The sequence below is a fragment of the Notamacropus eugenii genome, chromosome 6 (assembly GCF_028372415.1).
Source record: "Notamacropus eugenii isolate mMacEug1 chromosome 6, mMacEug1.pri_v2, whole genome shotgun sequence".
Taxonomy (NCBI): domain Eukaryota; kingdom Metazoa; phylum Chordata; class Mammalia; order Diprotodontia; family Macropodidae; genus Notamacropus; species Notamacropus eugenii.
The window spans coordinates 232,285,215-232,309,677 of NC_092877.1; the positions used below are offsets into that span (position 1 = coordinate 232,285,215).

The following is a 24,463-nucleotide window of genomic DNA, read 5'->3' on the forward strand; positions in this document are numbered from 1 at the left end:
CAATTTCTACACCTCTAAAATAAGCTGGCGAAGGAAATGGCAAACCACTCCACTATCTTTGCCAAGAAAACCCTGAATGGGGTCACAAAGAGTTGGACACAACTGAACAACCACAGCAATCTTCAATTCACCCCTCCCCCTCACTTTCCAAATCTAGTCAATTGAAAAGTCCTGGTGATTCTAAATCTGTACAATATCTTACATCTCTTCTTTTCTCCACTCATGTGGCCAACATCCCAACTTAGCCTTTTATCATCTCTTACTTAGATTACTGTAACAGTCTTCTAATTGGTCTCTCTATTTACAATATGTCTTCTCTCCAATCCATTCTCTACAGCACTGACAAAATAATTTTCCTAAAGCACAGAAAAGACCATGTCCAAAAATTATCAGTGGCTGCTTATTGACCCTAGGATAAAAATGTACATTTCTCAGTCTGGCATTTAAGTTTCTCCACAATTTGACTCCAATCTGCCTTTCCAATCATATCGCCTATTCTTTATGTTCCTTTTCAGGCCACACCACTAGACAGATGTTCCCCAAACTTGAGATCCTATCTCTTTCTTCCATAGGTTCACACAAATCTGGAGTGCACTCCTTCTTCAACTCTATCTGGAAAAAATCATTATTGTCCTTCAAGCCTCTGGTACATCTCAGGTCCCATCTATTTAGTGAAGTCTTCCCTGATTCTCCCAGTTGGCAGCATTCTCTCCTTTCTCAATTCCTTTCTCAATTATGTTGTTTTACTCTATGTTTATAGATTATCATACAACCCACTTCCAATAGAATGGAAGCTCTTTGAGAATAGTTTTATTTTGGTTTTGTTTTGGGTTTTTTGTTTGTTTTGCATCTCTGTACCTATAAGTGTTTAGTACATTTGTGTGTGTGTGTGTGTGTGTGTGTACCTGTATTTAATCAATATAGAGAGTTCCCAGTAAACTCTTTCTACTAATACAAAACAGCAAAGGTTGTGTAATTTAGAGTTTCCCAGGGCAATAAGAAGGTAAGTGACTTGCTCTGGAACATTTCCTCCAAGATGTGTGGGAGCTGGGAATTGAATCCAGGGTGTCACTCCCTGGTGTCACACACACACACACACACACACACACACACACACGACTTATTCAATATACCACAATGTCTCTAGCCTTACACATAAGAGCCACTTTATAAATGTTCGTTGGATTGAAGATTGTTCGCTTCAAGCCTTTATTTCCTCCCTCTCCCCTTCAGTTGTTTCTTCTTCAGTGACTTCAGAGAAAGATAAAGTGGTTTAAGTATGGATGTCATTGCCCCTTCTCTCCATTCCACCATTGAACACTAGCATTTGTCACCCACCAATCCATTCCATCACTATCCCCCACTGAGAAGGTGAGTATTTCAGCATCCTATCAATAACTCTTGAGGCTATTTCCCTCTCCTTCCCCCCCTTAAAAGGAAGCCAATGTAGCTGGCAAGCCAACTCACCTCACAATACAATTATAACAGAAGAATGCTCTCAGGACAGTTACTGTAAATCCCATATTCCTGAATGGTAAACCACAGAAACAAGAGCCTGTCTCTTCACATCATCTGCCTGAATTTGTGTTTTGGATAACAGACAATTCAACAGTAGTTCTAGGGAATGACTATAGCCCAGACCATCCATTTGTGAAGGTACTACTCAGGTCCTTGTCCTTTCAACACAATGCCTACATTTCTACACTGTGTCCCCATCAAACACTACATTGACCAAGAGTTTGCTTTTCAAGGTGCACAATTATATACACGAAAACAAATGCAACCTTAGACTCATCAAAATCTTGTCTCTACTATTTACCCAGCTATGTAAATAAAAACTTGAAATAATACCATGAGAGAAAAAAGAAAATACCTTAAAACCAAAAATAGTGTAATCATTCCTTCTGGGTTTCAGCAGTTACCCAGCTTATGCTGCAGTCCAACCCCATGCTCTTTCCTCTCTATATCAGAATCCCAATTTCTGCTTCAAAAGTCTATTGTTCTCCTCAAGGTTAAACAAAGCTGGTATTATCTGCGTCTATCTAACTGTTGCTGACTCTGAGTTCCTATAAGCGAGAAAAAAAAAATCTGCTCTTTTCTATAACTGTATTTGTAAGGAAAACCAAAGAATGTCTATTTCAAATAAAAGAAAAAGAAAGAACCCCAGAGGAAAGATCATCCCACCTGAAAAAGCTAACTAACATACTAACAAAAGTAAGAGCTAGAGAAGGTAAGAGGGGAGGAGGGAGGGAAGAGGGAAGTATTCTTTCTACGCCAAACTTCTCCACGCTGTAACTGAGGTTTCAGGAGAAGTAATCACTCGATGACTTGGGTGGGAACAATCGGTTGTTGTTCTACTGTCTTAAAACTTAGAGAAAGCATTCGCATCTAGCTGGATGATTTATCATTTGAAAGCACACCTTGTAGATCTTTCTGATCATAATTTTTAAACATTTCACAGAAGCTCAAGGACAAATGACTTTTGCTTTTAATCAATTCCCTCGTTTCAGAAATATAGTGGTGATTTCAGTAGCAGTGAGGAATTTCTCCCTTCAATGTAGGTCATAACTTGGGTATGTCCTTGTCAATAAATCCTACGCAGTTAGCAGCTTGAGGTACTTAGAAGCGAAATGACCTGTACAGGGTCATACGCTAATTGTCAGAGGAGGAATTTGAACATAGGTTTTTCGGAAGCTAAGTTCTAACTTCCATCCACTATGCCAAGATCCCTCTGCAAAAAAAAGATACCAAACAGTTTTAAATGAAGAGGATGGTTATAGTTGCTAACTGTACAAAAACAAGCTGTGTTTTTATTGGCTGAGGGCCCCTCTGTAATAAAGGTATTCTTAGCAATGGGAGTGCAGCAACAAGAACCAACTCAGATTGCCAAATCCCTTCTCCCAAACGCCCTCTTTTCTCCTGCGTACGAGAAGGTTTCGCTGACCACACAGGCAGGACAGGAGGCCGGCCACCTCAGCCCCTGGAGGCCGCTCAACGATGGTAGCCATCCCGGGAGCGCTGCCTGAGCTGGTAGGCATGGCCTGAGTTTCGCACCGACTGCTTTCCTTCATCCTAGACGGCTCACACCTGGAGGACACACACCTGGAGGCCAAACGAGAGACCCTCTCAGCTCACTCATCCACCCACCTTCTCAATCTCTCTCAGGAACAGAGGTTCTTAACTATTTTTCATTGTTTTTGGTTTTTGTATCATGGACCTCTCCGGCAGTTGAGAGAAGCCTTATGGATTCCTTAGTAGAATATGTTTTTAAATAGTTGAAGGAAATGCTAATTTCGGTTAAAGGTTCAGGAAAATAAAGATGTGAGTCTTTTTCCCTATCCAAGTTCACAGATTCCGCAGAATCTAACCACGGACTCCAGGTTAAGAATCCTTGCTTTAGAACAATCCAATTCCTTAGATTCCAAAAAGAGTGAAAAAACCAAATCAAACTCAAAGCTGTCCTCTGTGCGTCCCTCACCTCCTTCCCTATCCCGACGCAGTTCCCACGTTCTTGCTTCGCGAAACCTATCCTGCCCGCCAGGTGCTAAAGTAAGAGGAACAACCGGGAGGAGGCTGCAATCGGGTCTCCTCCACCAGCTATGGTGTGGCCCCCTGAGCCCCTGGACTACTCGGGGCTGCGCGCACCTCCTCTCAGGCATACCCAGCTAAGTAGTCGGACGGCGCTCACCGAGTGGAATAAAGGAGATGAAGGAAGAGCAGGGGAAAGGCATATGGGGGAGACGGGAATGGGGGCAAAGTCACAGGGAAAGGAATACAGATGCAGACCGTCCAGAGCCAGCATGGAGGGGAAGTCCTTGCAGTTAGAGACACCCGTCGAGTCGGTAACACAGGTCTTCCACAGGTTGGCCCAATAGGTGGCGGTGGTGATGACCGTGCCATCGATGGTGGACACCTTCCAGTAGTCGGTGGGCAGCGTGGAGGAGACCAGCACCCATCCCGAGATAGCTACCATGAAGGCGATGATCTCTGAGGCTGTACTCGCCATGCCGCTGGCTGCGCAGCCCTTCCCGCATCCACTCCCCTGCCTAGGACCTCGTCCTTCTATTGCTCCCCACACCTACGCCTCCCCCGACTCCGCCTCCTTTCAGGGTCCCCTCCTCCAGCAGCCTCAGGGCGCGGGCAAGTAGAGAGGGTCGAAGGGAGCCCCGAAGCTTGAGCGCACAGAACAGCGCTAGCTCCAGAGGGGAAGCCGCCAGCACCCTGCGTGGAGTCCCGGTGGTTTGTGTCACAGCATCCTGCCTCACGCCTGGCTTTCCCTGCCGCTCTAACCCGACTCCGCTTTTCTCCACTCCTTGTCCTTGTTCCCTCCCCTCTCCTCTTCTTTCCTTCTCGGAAGAGGGAAACTAAGAAACTCGGCCCTATAGATTAGGATTTCTAAATGGGGAAGAAAAAGAGACGGGGAAAGAAAATTTAAAACTGCTGTGCCCCACACTTAACGCCCACCATTGCTTGCCGCTGGAGAATCAGGGCAATGATTGTCCCTCAGCTCTGTCAGGTTTCTTTGGAAGAAACACGAGGGATATAAAGGTGTATGGAGAGGGCTGGCCAGCTGGTTTGTTGGACACGAAGAGCTCTCTCTAAGGAAGTGAGGTAATTCTCCAGGTTTTCTTGGCCCCTGGTCCAGATCATCACAAACCTGAGTCTGTATCAGGGTTTGCTTTCCTCCCAGCTAGAGAAGGACACTGCTGTACCCTCATGCTCCCTGCTCAGAAGTTGGGCTAGGTGCCCACATCAATAAGAACACATTCCTTCATGCACCTCTCTCAGTAACCCTATTCCCCTCTCCTAGCAGTCTGTTATTAGTTTGCTGGTCCAGCCTGCCAACTCAACGAGCCCCTCATTATAGGGGCTGAACATGCAGAGACCTGTGGCGTCAAGAAATGCGCTTGTTCTGCGGCATTATAGAAAGGGAAGACAGGCAACCAGGAAGTGGCACTTCTGATGGAAGGGATTCTCTGTATGCCCTACCCGTGGCAAATAGTTTGGTTTCCAAAGTACCTTATTAAATCTGAAAGGAGAAAGCCTTTTGTGGGCTATATACTCTACTAGGATAGGTAAGCTGAAAGTGATAGTCTTGTTAACAAGACTGTCGTATGCTTATTCCATTATTAAGTTTTAACTCCTCGTGGTAAGTCTAAGAAGATGATCCTTGTTACACCTGGGTGGGATGGTCAAAGAGGGTTCACTGCCTTTGGAAGCAGTAGGAAGCCTCTGGATATGTATGTTTGTTCATTGTACACTCCCAGTTCTAGTGACACTAGTCTGCTGTTTCCCACGCTCAACAACTCACTTCCTTCCCCCTGCCTTTGCACAAGAAATATTCTCCATATCTGGAATATACTCCCTACTTAGGTCCATCCAATAAAATACTTTCCTGATCCCCCCAGATATTGACACTCTCTAGGTTTTGAAATTATTTTATCTATGCTTTGTGCTTACTTGTACGCAGATTGTTTCCTCCAAATAGACTATGAGGTACTTGAAGGTTGTTTTATATTTGTCTATGCATTATGAAATCTAGCACAGAGCCCTGCTTAGCATAGTAGACATAACAAACATTGAGTGAATTGAATTTGCTTATCCAAATCCATGAATAGAGATCAGAACCAGCACACATGCAAAGTCTTTGGAGTTAATCAGAATCATAAACTTTAAAATTCTAGTCATAGTACTACCTTTCATATAGGGAGATGAGGCTGACCTGCTTAAGACTATCCCTCATCTTTTCTAGTAATGGTGAAGGGTTCATGCTTCACCATCCACACTCTCTTTGTGAAACAAAGATATTTCCCTTGTGGCTAGATACACACATATAAGAAGTGAGACCACAGTGAAAGATCTGAGTGTTGCAGGACTGAACCTTGCAGTCATCTTTAATAGACCTCTTGTTGTTTTCTTCCTCTACATTTTTTCACCAAGTCCTAGAGATACTTCCTTCAAAATATCTCAGCTCTATCCTTTCCTCATCCTTCCTTCTGCCAGCTCTGTGCCCCAGGCATTCAGACCTGCACAACAGCAATAAAATCTGTCCAACCTCCATCAAGTCCATCCTGGAAACAACTGTTACTTTAATCTTCTTTATAATAATAGAAAACTGAGATTTATAAAGTGCTTTAAGACTTGCAAGGTATTTTTACAAATATTCTTTTATCTCCACAGTAACCCTGGGAGGTGGGTGCTCTTATTATCCTCATTTAAAAGATGAGGAAACTGAGTCAGGGAGAATTTAAGTGACTTGCCCAGAGTTACGCAGTATCTGATATCAGATTTATATGCCACCTAGCTGCTTCTTCCATAAATAAGTAACAGGAAAAGTGCTTTGCAAATCACGAGACACTATATAAGTGCTAGGTATTATTAAATACCATTTTGGTTATGTGTTCTGCCGATCAAAAACAAATAAAAACACAACAAAAAATCCCCAACAACCTTGCACAATTCTTATTTCTTACCACATCAAGTCTAAATTCTTTTGTCTGGATTTCAAGGCCCTCTGTAATCTTATCTTGACCTACCTATCGCACTTTATTTCCTATTACTCTCCACTATATCCTGTTTGTTCTATCAGGTCACGTTGTCCCAGAATGTGCTCGTTTTACATGTCAATGTCTTTTATCATATTTCACTTGCCTAAAATCCCTTTAACTTTTCCCTATTTTGTCTAAATCCTACCTATCTTTCTAGTCTAATCAAAGACCTACTTCCTCTAGAAAGTGTTTTTCAACTACATGGAAAGGACCCTGTCCAAGAGACAATTCTTCTGCTTAATGAATCTGTGATTAACGAAGCTGGGTCACCCTGCACAAGTCACTCAATTCTCTGGGCATTGATTTTCTCACCTGAAAGTGAGTAGACTGAAGTAAATGATTTCTAAGGTCCTTCCCAGCTCTAACATTTTGATTGCATGCTTCTATTCTGTAAAACTAGATATAGGATTTCTCAAGTGGGGCAACATTTATATTTGCATAGCATTTATGTCGTTACATCATTTCTCCTCAATAATATAATTACAAACCAATTTTATATGGAAATCTTTGGTGACTCAAGGTGATCACAAAGATTACAGAGAGCTGAGGTCAATATTTGGGAACAAATCTGTATGCATTTGAGTAGAAAGACATGCTTTATTTTATTATTTTAATTTGTCTCTTCAAAGTTCTTTTAATTCTTTTGGATTTCAAATTTTTCTTCCCTTTAATAATAATAGTAGGTCAAAAACCAGTTTTCTGAATTAAATCTGGCCATCAAAGCTATTGTTTCCCAATTGGTATGAAATGAAGTGGATCTGTTAGGATGTTTTTCATTCTTTTTTTTTTTTTTTTTTTTTTTTTACCATTTTCTTTTTACCAGGAGAGCAAAGGGTAGAGCTAGTACTGCCTACTGGTGAAGAGGGGAGGGAAGATCCCACAAATATAGACTTTTAAAGTGAGAAGAAACCTTTGAGAGCATCTCATTGAATCTCCTTCCTACCCAATGAAGGAATCCTTTCTACATTCTGAACAGAAAATCATTTAACTTTTTGTTTGAAAATTTCCTGTGACAGAGAACTCACTACGTTGTATTGTTGGGTGCTCTAACTGTTATAATTGCCATCCTTATATTTAAGCAATATCAGCCCCTCTGTAATGTTTGTCTATCGCTTCTATTTCAGCTCTATGAAACAATGTGGAATAATTCAATTTAACAAATATTTAACAAGGTCTACTTGTGGATGCTAGTGTGCTATCATCCGGAGAAATTAAAGACTATAGATAAGACATAGTCTTCATTTTCATGAAGCTTACAATCTAGTAGTAGTGGAATATGATATTCTTGTTCAATGGGGAGGGAGAAAAATTTGGAACTCAAAATCATATAAAAATGAATTTTAAAATTTGTCTTCATGTATAATTGGAAAAAAATAAAATATTATTTTTAAAATAAACTTTATCAAATGGGATGATGTATATATAGTGCATTATAAGTATCAGTTACTCTCAAGGACTTTAATTTTTTTTATTAAAAAATCCTTATAGAGAAATAGAAACCCTTCTTTCTGCTAAACTGTCATTTCTTAATCTGAAGAAAGAATGTTGATTTAAGAATGTGTCTCTATTTGGGTTCAGGGAGGAAAGTATGGATAGGGATTGTTATAGCATATTAGAACGAGAGGTCCTATCCAGCTGCCTACAAACTCACTCGGGAATCCCATATCCTTAATAGAGCCTTTACTTCATACTGTCATCTCTGGGGTATTGCCATGTATCTCTCCTCCCTTTCACTGTCAAACTCCTAGAAAGAGTTGTCTACTCTTACTGTCTCCATTTCATCACCACTCACTCATTTAACCCCAACCCAAGATGGCTTTCAATCCCAATACCCAAATGAAATGTTCTCCCCAAAGTTACCCATGATCTCTTTACTTTTAAATCAATAGCTGCTTCTCGGTCCCTTTCTGAAACTTTTGACACTCTTAACCAGATGCTGCAGATGGACAGGTCCAACACTGGGAAGGAAAAAGAGCCTGGATTGTATTTAGGAAACTATGTGGTGCTTTTAGCGATCCTAACCTAATCTCTGGTTCAAAGATTCATCTTTTATTTTTTTATTTTTTATTTTAATTTTTTAAATTGTATTTGTTTTCAGTGTTCTTCAATCACTTCCATATACCTTAGATTTTTCCCCTCCCTTCCCCCTATCCCCCTACCTCCACACTCCCTCCCTGAGCACACAATTTTATATAGGTTCTACACATACATTCCTATTAAATACATTTTCACCATAGTCATGTTGCATATAAGAATTGAAATGAATGGGATAAATCATAAAACAAACCAAAACATAATACAAAAGGAAATGATCTGCTTCATTCTGCAGTCAAATTCCATAGTTCTTTCCCTGGATGTGGAAGGCATTTTGCCTTAAGAGACCATTGGGAATTATCGAAGTCCTTGCATTGCAATGAAGTACTAAGTCTACCAGAAAAATTCCTCACACACTGTGGTTGTTGCCATGCACAAAGTTCTCCTGGTTCTGCTCCTTTCACTCAGCATCAGTTCATACAAGTCTTTCCAGGCCTCTCTGAAGTCTTTCCTGTTCATCGTTTCTTATAGCACAATAGTATTCCATACATTCATATCATCATCTTTTCAATATTGTTCTCCTAACAACATATGTAAACCTCTGAACATCAAAGTCTCTGAGGAATCAAAATTGTAGTTCACATAAAGAGAAATGGAGAGAAATATGGTGGGCACAAGTAAGCTACAGGTGATAGCTTATGCCAAAGAAATGGCATAAGAAATATGTCATCCAGGAAATGTAGGTCTGAAAAGGAGATAGTCAAGCCATGTAGCATGAGAGAAGGATAACAGATGGACAGAAAATGGTGCATAGCTGCCCATAAAATTTAAAAAGACCTAGAGAAAAGCTTCCAGCATGTTGGATGGGTGCTCTGTGGAAGGTACATGAAAGAATATGGGTAAGAATCAGACGGGGTGAGAGAGGCGTGCTTCAGTTCCAATTTGTGCTGATGAAAGGAAAAGTCACATGAATGAGATCTCAGATATTCTGAAGCAAGGTTTCTTAACCTGGGATCCATGAACTTTTTTAAAAAATATATTTTGATAACTGTACTTCAATAAAATAGATTTCCTTTGTAATTCTATGATTAAAAATGTTATTCTGGAAAGGTGTCCACAGGCTTCACTGAACTGCTATAAGAGGCCATGACATACACAAAAAGTTAGAAACTGCTACTCTAAAGTACCAAAAGATTATCCCCACTGCTAAGCATAAGTGGGTTGTTTTTTTTTAATTTCTTTGATACTTTAATGATGCTGTGATCTCATCAACGCAGGAATTTCCTCCAACAGTGCTGATGGCATCCCATTTTCCTGTTCTTTTCCAGTCCCACCCTTTTTCCAAGTCCTAGTGTAAATGCTCCACATGGGTTCACCAAATGCACTGATGACTTTCTCTAGCTCCCTTAACATTGTACACTTGTCCATGGAGTTTAAGAGATCTCCATTAGCTCTCCATTGGTCACTGTATGACTAGTCAACCTTATTTCTGATGATGCAGCTTTCCAACAAAACCTTTACACTAACTGTCCTGCACAACTCATCATTGGCAATGTGTTACAACCCATTCATATTCAATAGGGACCCACAGAAGAATACAACTTTCATTTTGTGGATGACTGGCAACTTTAATTATTAGGGAGAGATAGCTCGGTCTCCCATGACTTGCAGTCATTCAGCAAGAAAGACACAAGGATATTTGTGTTTAAAAAAAAGACAGGCTTTTCTTTCAAGAAGAAATTCTTATCTTGAACACAGTAGGCATTTCATAGACGTTTGGACTGAACTTAATTCAAACTCTTCACTCTTCCTTCAACTGAGGAAAAATGGAATCCTTAAAGATAGAGTGATTCATCTAGCATCACACATACAGTAATGTTAGTTGCAGATCCGGGAGTGAAAATGGGTTATAAGTCTGTGAAACAGCAGAGAAATTCTACAAGTGGACACTGGGGAAGGGGGACAACTAAATGGTCGGTGGTTAAAGCTAATAGCTTAAAAAATAACTTTCTGATGTGTAGAATTTCACCACTGAAGCTTTGTCCCTGTACTTCAGGGTCCTGATCCCTGTTAAAATGTAAACATTCCTGGGAAATTCAGGAGTTTAAGTTCTTGTCATTTGTCAAGGTGTTTGAATTTCAAATGGGTTTTCCTAAAAGCAGATTTTTGAAGAGGAGGAGGAGAGAACTGAAATGAGTAAGACTGGTAGAATTGCTAGAGTGGGAGAAGGAAATTGGTGGGGCTCAGGGTGACCTGGGAATGCAACAGAAAAGGTTTCAGAGAGGGGCAACAGGAACACCGAAGACCAACTCCACCATTTTGTCAAGGGGAAAACTGGAGACTGGGGAGGGGGTGTCTATGACTACATATTGGTCTCTTCTAGCATCAGTGTTTATATTATGGCAGAATTTGTTCAGTATTTCTTCTTGTTGTTGTCCAGACCTGTGATTTCTTCAGTATGGACAACACCGTGCAATGATGTAAACCAGAAACTTCTCCGTCCCTTACAGTCTTGGAAAACTTCCTGGGAGCGCTAAAAAGTTAAGTGACTTACCCATTGTCACACTGTTAGTGCACATGCAGAGTAGGAGTAGGAGCAGTAGAATTGCCTGGGTATACTAGGAAGTTAATTGATTTGTCCATAGAGATACAGGCAGCACCCAAGCAAATCCTTACTGACTTCAAGGCCAGCCCTTTATCTAGGATATCGCATTGCTGCAGTATTTCATGCATTTTATCAAGAAGCCTGTTGTCTCATCCATATGATAGTCCTTTAAGATGTCTCAATGTCTATGAGTATATATACATATACATGGTGTATATGTGTGTGCATCCATGTGTATTATATATATCACACATACATATATACACACAAATGAATGTATGTGTATATATTATATGTACTCAATGTAAAGATATGTATATGCAGATGTGTGTATGTATCCATACATGTGTGTGCTTATATACTCACAGATAAAATGGTTGTTGATTAAGAGAAACTTTGAACAATTTTTTGATTCCCTTAATCAACTCCAGGAGATTACTAAGACATGAACCTTGTCTGAAGGGTGTCTCCTGTGGAGCTTGACATAGGCCCTATGTCCTTGCTGAGAGATATGTGCCTTAACCCCTTGCCGAAAAAACTTAGGGAACACTCTCTTGGCTCCTCATGGGATAGCTTTGCCAATCAGAGTAATTCTGGAATCAGTCTCCTTCTCCTCCTAAAAGCATTCTATTAAGGAAATCTTCTTGATGGCCAGTGCCTAAGGTGAACACAGGAATTCTCTATTTAAATGACAGCCTCCAAGGAGCTAATCCCAAATCTGGAAAAGTTCATTTTCTCAGCTGTGCTCAGAAAAAGAAGAAACAGAAGGGAAGAAGCAGGTACCAGGGCCAGGGAAGCTCAGCATCTCTGTTAAGCCATGTTCAAGCACATTTCCATTTTAGGTCACCGTTGCTGCTCCTGAGGTGGGAATGAGAAAGAAAAATCTCTTTCCTACCTTGGCCTCCATCTTAATTGCTGCACTTCAATATGGATATCTAAGAGACTAAAATCTTGAGAAAAGAGGGGAAAGTCCAAGGAATAAGACCATTTCATAGAACACAGGGAAAAACCTTTCTTCCAAAGTTCTCCTGGGGTTCAGTCAACCAATCATCAAAAGGCAACAGCTTCAGGCACTAGGGACCAATCAGTCTTAGTTCTATCTCTCAACTAGAGATGGGCTGGCCAAGTTGTTCAAATGCAAAATGTACACTTGCCAAAAAGACTATTTTATGGAGAACTCATACAGGGCAGGTGATCACATGGTTTTCAGAAGAAGAGATACAAGGACACTCTGTAGGTCTCTCTCAAGAACTTTGAAAATGATTGTGTGACGTGGGAGACCCTGGCACAGGACCGCTTAGTATGGTGTGTCGATATCAGAGAAGGTGCTGTGCTCTATGAGCAAAGCAGAATTGAAACAACTCCAAGCAAACACAGGATGTGCAAATTTAGAGAATCCACTCCAAATGTTCACATGGACTCTTTGTGCCCAATCTATGGTAGAGCATTCTGAGCTTAGACTGGTCTGATCAGCCACAGTCAGACACATTGAAACTTGACTTTCTCATAGTGATGTCCTTTTGGTCTTCTTTGCAAAGGAAGGACAACGGCCAGCTAGAGGCATGTTACATGTCAAGCTCAATAGGCGGTAATACCTTTCAAACAAAATTCCATCTCATCATCTGAGTGGAGGATTTGTCAGATGAATCAGAGGTTCTCCTGATCAGCTCCATTTACAGATGTACAATTTACATTTGTACATTTACATGTACAATCATAAATAATGTGCTTAGCTTAGGGATAATTTGACCAGTGGTAAAGCAGGGATATATTGCTTGTTTGCCTCAAATTCCCCCTTCTCTACTCTCTTGCTTCTCTCTTATGGTGATGTTTACAAGTAACGTAAGTACTGGCCTAACCTTAACCCACTCCTTTTCTAAAGGATTCAAACCACACTGATAATTCACAGATATAATGTAACTGCCTTTAAAGGTGCTTTGATCACCTAATTTTTTAACCCTCCTGCACATTTCCTCTTCTTTTTTAATCACCTTTCTCCCTGCTGCCAATCTAGCATTATCTTTAAGGTAGACAGAATATTTGTACCATTTGTTGCCCGGAAAAAAAAAGAATTTAATGTCTATAAACAACCTGCCGATTATGAAAACTCCTGTCATAAGATCATAGACTTAGAGCTGAAAGGGACCTTAGATGTCATCTAATTCAACCTTCCCTTCCATTTTATAGATGAGAACACTAAAGGCCAGAGAGGTTAAATTGATTTGCCAACCTAGGTCCTCTGACTCCAAATCATCACTCTTAGTTCTGTATCATGTTTTTATGTTTTCTAGTACTCTAGGAAAAAATGTTAACTTTTTCTTTATACTTTCCCAGAATTAAAAATCCTCATTTGTTTTATATACCTTTGCTATCTGATCTTCCATTTCTGTGTAGTCCAATTAATATCCATTCTATTTCCTAATGACCTACACATAATAATAATTAATAATAATAACTGTCATTTATATAGCATGTCCCAGAAATCCTAGAGCATTTTACAGATGAGGAAACTGAGGCAAACAGGGGGTTAAGTGACATATGCAGGATCACACAATGAATAACTATCTAAGACTGGATTTGGACTCAGGGAGATAAGTCTTCCTCATTCTATGCCTAGCACTTTATCCGTTATACCACATAGCTGCCCCTACAACCCTATGAGCTAAGGGCTATTATTATTCAAGAAGACCAGATCTGCACTCAGGTCTTCCTGATATCAGGCCAGGTGCTCTACCCATGGTAACCAACTAGCTGCCCCTAAGGGGAAAATATTATATCATTAAAATGAGCTGGAGGAGGAAATGGCAAAGCACTCTAGGATCTTTGCCAAGACACAAATGGAGTCATGAAGAGTTGGACACCACTGAAAATAACTCAACAACAACAACAACTTTTCTAGTATCAGATCCTGACTTTCCTTTAGCACAACATAGAAAGTATTGGGATATGCTGTGGCTGTGAGCCTTTATTTTTGTATTTTTAATGTCTCCTAAATGCAGATTTATTATCCTCTCTAGATTATTTGAGCAAATTATTCAGACGTAACAGTCTTTATTTTCCTGATAGAATCACACACATAGTATACACATGGAAACTAAGTGCCGTGCAGGGAAACAGAGCAAGTGAGAGATAAAGCACAAAAATATGTCTCCTGTTTAAAAAATATATGAGAAATACTATTTGGAAAAATAGCTATTTCTGGAGATTGATATGCATAATTTCAATTTATAGGAAATAAAATAAAAAAACTCAACACAAATGATCCTTTTTACTCCATAAATTAACTGCTAGCTGACAGCACTATTTGTTCTTTGACATAAACAGATTAGGGTCGTCATGCCTATGGACTGGATCGGTTTTTCTTTTACTTTTATCCTTTGTCTTTTTACTTTCAATGGGGCTGGGCCTTTCCAAACCCTTCTTCCTCCTATTAGTTCTTGTAAGTTTTATTTTTAGAGCTCAGAGAATCTGATTGAAGAAATCAGATTATTTATATTATTTCAAAGGGTTATTAACCTTCTTTAATGCTAAAGAACATTCAGTGGGGGAGTCGGACATTTTAGAATCTCAAATCTTACTATGTCAGTTCAGGCATGTGTAACTAAAAGAAACCATTCTATATTCTGCTAAAAGTCAGCCTACTCAGGGATGGTAACGTGTATGAAATATATGAAGGCATTCTGATTTTAAAGTGTCTGTAAACTGAAAACAGAATACAATTTTATTCAAATAAGAAGGAAAGCATGAATGTCATCTCCACTTTGAGATTATAGAATCTAAAACAATTTTGACAGTTGAACTGAGAGCTGATGTCCACAAAGTATCTTTCCGCTGAGAAATGTTTTCTTATTTTCTGTACTCTCCAGACTACTGAAATATGGATTATAATCTGTACTAGGAAAGGGATCAGGAATGCTAATAAGGTCTTGGAGCCACAGAAATATTCTTCATAAACAAATCTTAAAATTTGGAAGAAAGTAAATGTATACATGGTACACTCTTTTTTCATTGTGTTCCTGAAGTTGCATGAATATTTCATTTGATAAACATTTAGTTCTGTTATTAGCATTAAATGGTGATTTTATTTTCATTATTAAATATACCACTTGGTACTTTGATAAGATTAGGCTCCTAAGATTTAACGTACTTTGAGGTGAAATATCTAGGCCATTTTTTGAGAGCTATACCCCTGTATTATCATTGCAAGTTATTTTTTTCTGCTTTGTCTGATTTTCTAAGAAAATTTGGAGATTTCCTCTTTATTAAATGTCCATTTTGAGGTTTTTAAAAGTGCAAACCAGTTTAACTAACTAAGCAGGAGATTTGCAGAAACACTTTATTTAAGATACATTTACTTGCCAAACAATATAGGTTCACCTTTCAGCAGCTCAAGAATTGTCTAAACATCAAATTATGTCTCAAGATAAAATGAATTTCTGGTGTTTTAGGAGAAAAGACCTGAAAATATTCATAAATATATGATAGCTTGGACGAATGAGTGACTCCAGATCAAAGTATTGTAATTCCACAAAAAAGAAGAAAGTTATGCTGATACCATTTCTTTAATATTCCTTATTTTATCATAATAATTATCTGAATTATTATCTAATTATTATCTAATAATTAGCTAATTATCTGAAGTTTATAATTTACTTGTCAAGAAAGCTAGAGAATATTATTTTGTCTTATAACCTGGGGAATCAATATGGAATCATACAGTTAAATCAGTGTTTCAAATCTATCTTCCCCAGTTCTAAAGTGATCAAATTATTATCGTGTATTTGATCACTTCTGTGATAGATTGGGGTAGGTGATCATAACTATCTGCTGTATTGAATCAAACCTATTTTACATTTTGATGTAGATATTACTTTATATGTGTTTGGCATTTTCTTATCCTTGTGTATACTGTTTTCCCTCAGTAAAATGTGAGGTCCTTTAGGACAGGGAATATTTTCATTTTTGTCTTTCTATTCTCAGCCCTTAGTAAAGTGTTGTTGCCCTTTATAGGCATTTAGTAAGTGCTTGGTAAATTGAATTAATTTGTCCCAAACTCTGGTAGTGTCTCTGGGGTCCTATGTATTCCTCCAGAATAGGGGGCTGGCAAACTATTGCTGTGGGTACAGGCCAAATTTCTCCTCCAGTCTGTTTCTATACAGCCCCCAAAGAAGAATGTTTTTTCCATTTTAAACAAAGCTTTATTGCATTTTAAAATGTAAGATCCATTCTTGCTCAAAGAGCAGGGTACACCAACAGGTGACATATAGCTTACGGACCCTCCCCTCTCACCTTCCCTTTAGAACTATCACTGAATTTGGGCCTGGGGCTGGAAATGCCTACAATTTCCTCAATGGGAGTCACTCTAGACCTAGCCTAGGTGGAAGTGTGGAATATTAGGATCCTCTGGAGCCTTTTTTAGACAAATCTGAACAAAAACCAGCTACTAGGTGCTATTAACTGTAGTGGGCTAGCTTAATGTAGCAGATCTGCACTCAGCATCTTAATGAACCTCAACCAATGGTAATTGGTGAAGTAGAGAAAATAGGCAAAGTTAGTTTTCAATATCCTGGCCTGATCCTTTCCCATATGACTTTGACTTCATATTTCTTCCCAAACAACTTTTATCATCAAGGTAAAACGAACCCTTCATTTCTGGTCTTATTTTTTTAGTACTTAGGTTTGAATGGGGCATATGTCATGTTGTCATATGTCACATTCTTTTTTATGATTATCCCTTTCCTTTATTTAAAGCAACGAAACTCCTTAAGAAGTTCTCTTATGCTTTTCAGACTGGCTTTGTCTAATGAGGGCGAATTAGCTAGTCTTTACTTTAACATGAATGCAGAAACATCTTACCTCCAAGCATACCAAAGACAGAGAGGAACAAACCTAAGAGGTAGAGATGGACAGATCCAGAAAAATGAGGAAAGAATCTGATCCAAAGGGAAAAAAGGAAAGTGAAACTAAGAAAAAAAGCTGTAATCTAGAGGGAAGGGGAGAATGAGAGACATGTAATTTAGGAAAGGCAGATTCGAAGGGAAGGAGGGTAGGGATATAAGGATAGATGGGGCTACAGAGACGAAGGAAAAGTCAGAAGGGAATTAATTAGTCAACAAAGCATTTACTAAGTGCCTACTATGTGTGAGAGGTACTATGCTAGGCACTGGAGATACAAAGAGAAATGAAACAGTCCCTACCTTCAAGAAACTTACATTCTGTTACAAGAGACAATATGTACATATGTAGCAACTACTTCTATGTAAAACTATGTAGGACGGTAAACACACAGGAGGACAGCTAGCACAGGTTCACTCTTGATCTGGTCAGACAGGAAGGACAGGAAGACAGCTTCAAAGGGGTTAATATATTATTTTATCCTATTCTAGTCTTCTCACAAGTGGGTTTGCTGATAATGGGAGCATCTACTCCTACAGGATTCCCTAATCACCCATCTTGTTGGGGGCTGACAAAAAGACGGATGGCAACTACTCCTATGTCTTGGTGGAGTCAATCGAAACAGGCACACCTTGCTCACTGCCCTAAACCCCCTCAAACCTCAATGGGGACCAGTGGAGGGAAACACAGTTTGCCCCCAAGCCTTGATGGGGGCTGATCAAGGCATGTACAGCATTCTAGCTTGTGCATTCAACCCTAATGGTTCCTGACTCACTGACCAGTGCCCATTTGCTTTATAGGGCAACAAACAAAGAAGGCATCTTACCAGCAATATCCTCACAAGTGTACATTATCTCAACATTATATCTCACTGCTCAGTTGCAGTGGTTGTTTACCATTTTAAGCATAAATGTTTATATTATTTATCATTATATAATGCTGTGCAAGCATGGTGGAGATGCTTTGAACCATGATCATGAGAACCCATATCTAACACCTGGGAAATAGAGATTGCCATGGCCATGGATCCTGGGGAGCTAAACTCTAAGAAAGAATAACAAAAATCTATCTTACGCACACTAAAATCCACCTTACAAACTATTTTCAGAGTCCTCACATATCCACTTTGCTTATACCTAAGGCTTGCTCTGCCCTATTATGTCTACAAAAGACCAATCCAGTGGTACCTATTTTGTTGATATAGGACTTTGCCAGAAATACTCCCCCAGTGTTGACTCATACTAGCGCATCAGATACCTAAAAGGATGACTGCTATGCTCAGGTTCTAAGGTTTACCTTATGAATATCCACTCCTAATGCTATAATAGCTCATAAGTCCCTACCAGCATACATTAACAGTAGACAAGTAGATACAATTACTTCTTAGCTAAGGCATTTACTAAGACCACAAAGTAAAAAACAGTAGCTACAAAATGGTGTCCATATAAACTTGGAGTATATACTCCCATAAATACATAGCATCCATAGGAAGAGGAACCACAAAGCTGGAGCACAATGGTAGAGAAGTAGCTGCATTCTGTGATTATCAATTTAGTAGGTATAGGCAGCAAATCAAATCTGTTACATCCAATGATATTAATGCTATATACAATTGCACTTTCTTAACCTCACTCTTATCTAATGAGAACTAGTGTTAAGTTTCTAATAAGGCTACTTAAAAATAATTTTTCCAGTTAGAAGGTTTCATGTGGGAAAATTTGACATAAAATCAACAATTAAAAACTGAAAGGGTCAAATAAAGTACATAAGATCTTATTTCTAAAAAAAAAAACAAACAAAAAACAAATCCCAAACCAAAAACCACAACCATTACCTGGTAGACTAAATCATAATGAATTTTTAAAAGGGAGACTTTCTTCTATCAATATAACTTTATTACATGACTCCATTTGAACACTCAAAAAGTAAAAGGTAAAACTATGACAATTTTCTACACAATTTATTTTGCTTTTGTATATTTGTATATTTTTTGTATATTTGTATATTTCAATATATATATTTCAACATAATTTGTATATTTCAGGTAAATTTTCTCAAAAATCTGAATTTGAATGAATATCTATTCTTCCCTTTTTCTCTGTGAATATAAACAACATTCATGGTAATCAAGTAATAATGATAAACTACACATATGGCACTTTGAAATCTACAAAGTACTTTAGACAATGATTTGAACCTTATAATCACCTTATGAGACAGATGTTATCCCTAAGAAACTGACTCATGCTCGCACAATTAGCTGGACTCTGTCTAGCACATCCCCCATTAGGCCAGGCTTACCTAGAGTTTTCATTACAGTTTGAAATTCTCTTTTTTCTCTGCCTGGATTTGGGCTTACCTACATCAAACCAAGCAAAGCAATTAAATTAAAAATAATTTAGAGACCATGAAATAAAAATGGAGCTCTATGACATTTTTAGAGACTTCTTAATCTATTTGTTTTGCTTCTAACATATGAATTTCCTCAGAGTAAGGAACTCCATTCCTTCCAATTCAGATGGACAATACTTTGGTAATTTAGAGCCTTATTGAGCTGATTTAGACTCTTAGGGGTTAAAGTGACACAGTTAGTATCTGTCAGAGGCTGGATTTGAACTCATTTCTTCCTGACCCCAGGGGGAGAGGGCAAAAAGTTCTCTATACTCACTGCATCTCTCCTTAGTCTATATCTACCACAAATTCACTGCAGCAAAACGTAACAATAATGTTATAGCCAGTTTATCTTTTAAAATGCATGTATTTGAAAATGAATTTATTTTAGTACCTGCCTCCCAAAACCTGAATACCTAGCAAAGTTTTAAAGAGTCATACATATGGCAAATTGATGTATTTTCATATATTTACCTGAGAGGTGCATATCTGTTAGTAAGTAATTTATAGTTAAATCATTATTAAAATCCTTCTGGTTCCATTTGATAGTTATCTCCATGGAAATAAATTATCAACAATAATATACAAAGAAACAACAAAACAATGGCATATTGTGTTGGAAAATAATGTACAGATAATGGATACACTTTTATATATGCTTCAAAGCAAAATCTTCAAAGGGATGTGTGTGAGGGAGTGTGTGTTTAAAGTTGATTTAGACTTGTCAGTCAAATGCAAGTCCTGTTTTTTACGCAACTATTAGGGACGGCACCAGAAAGTTTCCTAAGAACCAAATGATAATACAGAGTAGCTACTTTTTACCATTAGTTTATGAATTCTTCTTCAGAAAGCTAATCAATATATTCCTTTCCCAAAGACAGTCTTCTGCCAAGTTAAAAAAATAAAAAGTAAATACAAATTAAGGTGTACAATGTACTAGGTATATTGCACAACATTTTACGAGGATTAATGCCATCTATATAGGGGAAATAACTCAAATAAAACCAAAGTTTATTCACATATAAAAACTAAGTGTAATTTGAAATAAAAATGCATTATAACACATGTATTTATAACACATGTACCAAAATGTAAAGTATGACCCAAGGCAGTAAATACAAGCTGTCCCAAAAGTCTTAGTATAATTCAAAGCTACTAAAGCTAAGTTCTTACACATTGCTAGGTGCAAATTAGGTATGCTATAACCCTTCTTTAGGTGAATAAAATAAAAAGGGCAAATGAATAAAATTACTGTGTAGAATTTAAAGTGGAAATTTAGAAGACAACTCCCATGTGTAGAATCCATATAAGATTACATGCAGTCTCAGAGAGGGAGTGGAGGGAAGGGGAAGGGAGGGAGAGAAAATCTAAGACTTATGGAAGTGATTGTAGAAAACTAAAAACATATAAAAACTAAAAAAAGAAGACAACTCCCAATTATACAGCTATTTATAGTAAATAATCTTCTAAAATGGTTAAAAGTTATGTGCTTACAAGCATTCTCAAGCTATAATCTGGTTATGATTATAGAGTAAAACAATACTTCAGGCTCTCCCACTTTAGTTGATCAAATTAACTGTTAGTTAACTTTACCAGTAGGTACATTTATGTTTGTTTTTTCTACAAAAAGTAGACATTTCTTATTTGAACAAATTTGGCAGCAACTTTTGATTTATTTCAATTGTTGTACAGCCAGGCTTTAGGATTTTGAGACACAGCTTGAGACACAAACTTTTCTATCATCTATAGAGTGAAGAGGGCATTGTACCTTTATTTTAGAAAATCAGGATCACCAGGTTGTCTGTATCTTTGGCTTTTGCTGGTAGGATATTAGTCCATCCTGGGATTGTCCAGAAGGGAAGAAATAATAGGTCCAGGACAAAGTGCAACCTCTATTTGGTAAGAGCATTAGAATACACATGTACTAGGCAGGAGTCCAATTAACATTATGTATACATTGGTTCTCCCTTACAAACCAGAGATTACTCAAAGTTGGGCTATTTGTGTTGGAAAACAGTACAGAAGACTTCTCCATGAGTTGTATTTTGAAGTCTTCTTGCTGGTATCTGCACTACTCCTCTAATTGGAAAAAAAATTCTGAATTTGGCTCTTTTCTTACTTATTCCTTTAATGGCATTCAATCATTTCATGAAAGTGACATGCACACTGCTAGTGCAATATTTTCCTTGGCAAAGCTGGGGCAAACCCAGATGACAAAGCTTTAGATTATCAGTCATTGAAACTTTGACTAAATCTCAATTCTGTTTTGAAGTACAGCTAAGAACTTGTAGACTTCTGAATTTCATACTTGCCTACAAAGGGAGACAGTTGGCTTTTAAAAGTACAAAATCACTTTTCTAGCATGCTCCACTTATTTCCATTCTTGTCATTAGTCAGCTTAACAGCATTGCTATGGTCAATTGAAATTGCATGCATTTTGTGTGTGTAATTGTGAAAGCAAGGGCAACAAGCTGGTAGCAATCTCATTTTACAAATAAGGAAACAGAAGAAGCAGGTATATTCAATTTGACAAGTGCTAATTAAACACCTACTATGTGCAAGGTTCTATTAGACATGCAAGATGAAAAACTAATTTCTGACATCAAGGATCTTACATCTACTGAGGAGGGGATGGGGAAAGGGGTATATAACACACACACACACACACACACACACAGATTGTTATAATACAATGTAATTTGAGGAGCAAAAGAACTTAAGAGGGCTCCTAAAGGCTTCATGGAAAAAGTGGCAAGTGAGCTGAAACTTAAAAGAAGAAAAAAATTCTGAGAGGCAGGGATGAGGAAGGAACGCAAACCAGAAGGGAAGGTAGTGAACGATCCTTTCATGCGTATGGAGTCAAGGAGACTGCAGACTGAGTTCAAGGAATAGTAACAGTTGTTTGTCTAAACTGAAGGGTTCATGAAACAGAGACATAAAATAAGCATGTAAAGGCAGATAGAAGCAGAACTGCGGAGAACTTTCCATGCTGGGCTAAAGAACTTACAGTTTATATTAGAGGCAATAGGGAATCCCTTATGGTCTTTGGGCAGGGGAATAACATGCTTGAATCATTGCCTTAGGAAGATCATTTTTTCAGTTATGTGGAGGATGGAATGAGAAAGGGTAACACTGGTAGCAGGGAGACTAGTTGATAGCTAGACAAGTAATATTAAAAATAACAAAATAATAATAACTAGCACTTGTATAGTGCTTTAACATTTGCAAAGTGCTTTACATATGGTGCTTCATTTGGTCCTTAAAATAGTTTTAATATAGTTTTAAAATATTTAAAAATTAAAATATTTAAATATTATTTAAAATAGTTTTGTAATAGTTTAATAACCTAAAGATGTTTAGATCCAGAATTTAAGGCATGGAGGGAAATGGAAGTGGTTTTCTCCTTGCTCATCAATCATTTTGACTAGCTTCCTCTACTGCCTACTAACTGGGCTTTGCCAAAACTGAGAAGGGAGGAAGGGAAAGAAGGTGGTGGCTACTCTGGGACAGAGAGGATACAAAGCTGTGGGAAGAAGTCACCTGATCCTCTTCTCCCTGACCCCATGTTGGTTCCTAGTTTTTCCACTCAAAAAATTTGCATCAGCTTTGTCCACATTTACCAAAGATGCCCCAATTCCTCCTTGTGTCCCCCTGCTTTCATTTGTTCTGTAACTAAAAGAAAAGAGCACAAACACCTCCCTGAAGCATATTCCCTACAAATTCTTCCCTTCCCCCAACCTGGAAAAACCAAACAAAAAGGTTTTAGAAGGGGGAGACCAGACTGTGTTCAGTTTATTTCATGCTCACTGGCTGATTTCCTTTAGACCCAGAGCAAAGAAGCTTGTGTTTATTTTCATGGCTGGAATTAAGTAACTTGCCCAAGGTCCTCTGGCAGGTGAGCGATGGAGCCAAATTTAGAATTTCCAGCTGCTGAACTCTCAGTCAGTGACCTCGCCCACTGAGCCACGTGGCCCTTCTTCAGGAGGTTGTAAAGCACACATTTGTCATGGCAAGAGACATCTCCAACCTTGGCTAGCTTTGTGAACAGGCTTCTGAAAACAGAAAAGCTCTGGCAAAAGGCTCAACTTCTAAACCTTGAAACTGCAAAAATTCTAAACATCTTTTTCAAGAGATTTCAAACTAAATAACAAAGCATTCAGCCATCTGGAAGTAAACTGGTATTGTCAGTCTCAATAGCAAGAGACAGAATTCTAAGACATGAACAAAACTTAGTTCATGATTCCAATTGCTTAAGCTGTTAAGTTATGCTAGAGGTTTGATCATATTTTACATGAAGCAAAGATAGTCTATTTTAAAAATTAGTACTATTTTTCATTTTCCAGATCCACATGCTTTGTTCAACCTTGGTAAGGAATGACTGGAAGTTTTCTAAAAGTTTTCCAAGTTTTCCAAAGCAACATACTTACCTTGACTGGAGTATAATTCACATTTTGCTAACACAGAAAACTGATCTTTTGTAATTTGAGATGCATCGTAGCAGATCTGAGTGGTGAATAGGTCTTGAAGGTAAACATTTGCTAAAAGGTCAAGATCACACCTTTAAAGCTCAGTTAGGACCATGATTTAGGAAACAGAGGAAAACCACAAATGGCCGTGATACGGGCAAATATCCTCAGTTTAATATTTGGTGCTTAACAATAATAAACCAATAACAGTTCATATTTCTGTAAAGTATTTTAGTCATAACTACCCTTTGATGTAGATAATATAAGTATTATTGCCACATTTTTTAGATTAAAAAACTGAAGCTCACTGATCTGGTGAATTGCCCAGGATCCCACAGCTTCATGAGTAACAAAACTGAGATTCCCAGATCTCTTGACTTCAAATCTAGTTCTTTCATTATAGTATGATGCTTCTCTTAGTATATTACTTATGATTATATTCTTGAAGTAAATATTGTCTAAGAATAATTGATTTTCATAACAAATAAAATGAAAAGGCTATTGTTTAACTTTATGTTCAACTA

General features: G+C 38.2%; 1 protein-coding gene across 2 annotated transcripts in view; it reads right to left on the reverse strand.

The window, feature by feature from the left end:
* Positions 1–24,463, reverse strand: part of CLDN10 (claudin 10) — a 145,982-nt gene that overhangs the window by 30,920 nt on the left and 90,599 nt on the right. Inside the window, exon 1 of one of the 2 annotated variants that reach the window (XM_072622108.1) lies at positions 3,787–4,075. The exons of the other annotated variant lie outside the window; for it this stretch is intronic. Within the exon in view, the coding sequence (XP_072478209.1) occupies positions 3,787–4,006 (220 nt within the window). The 5' untranslated portion in view covers positions 4,007–4,075. Of the gene's footprint in view, positions 1–3,786; positions 4,076–24,463 lie in introns of those variants that run through there. 2 annotated transcript variants of the gene reach the window in all.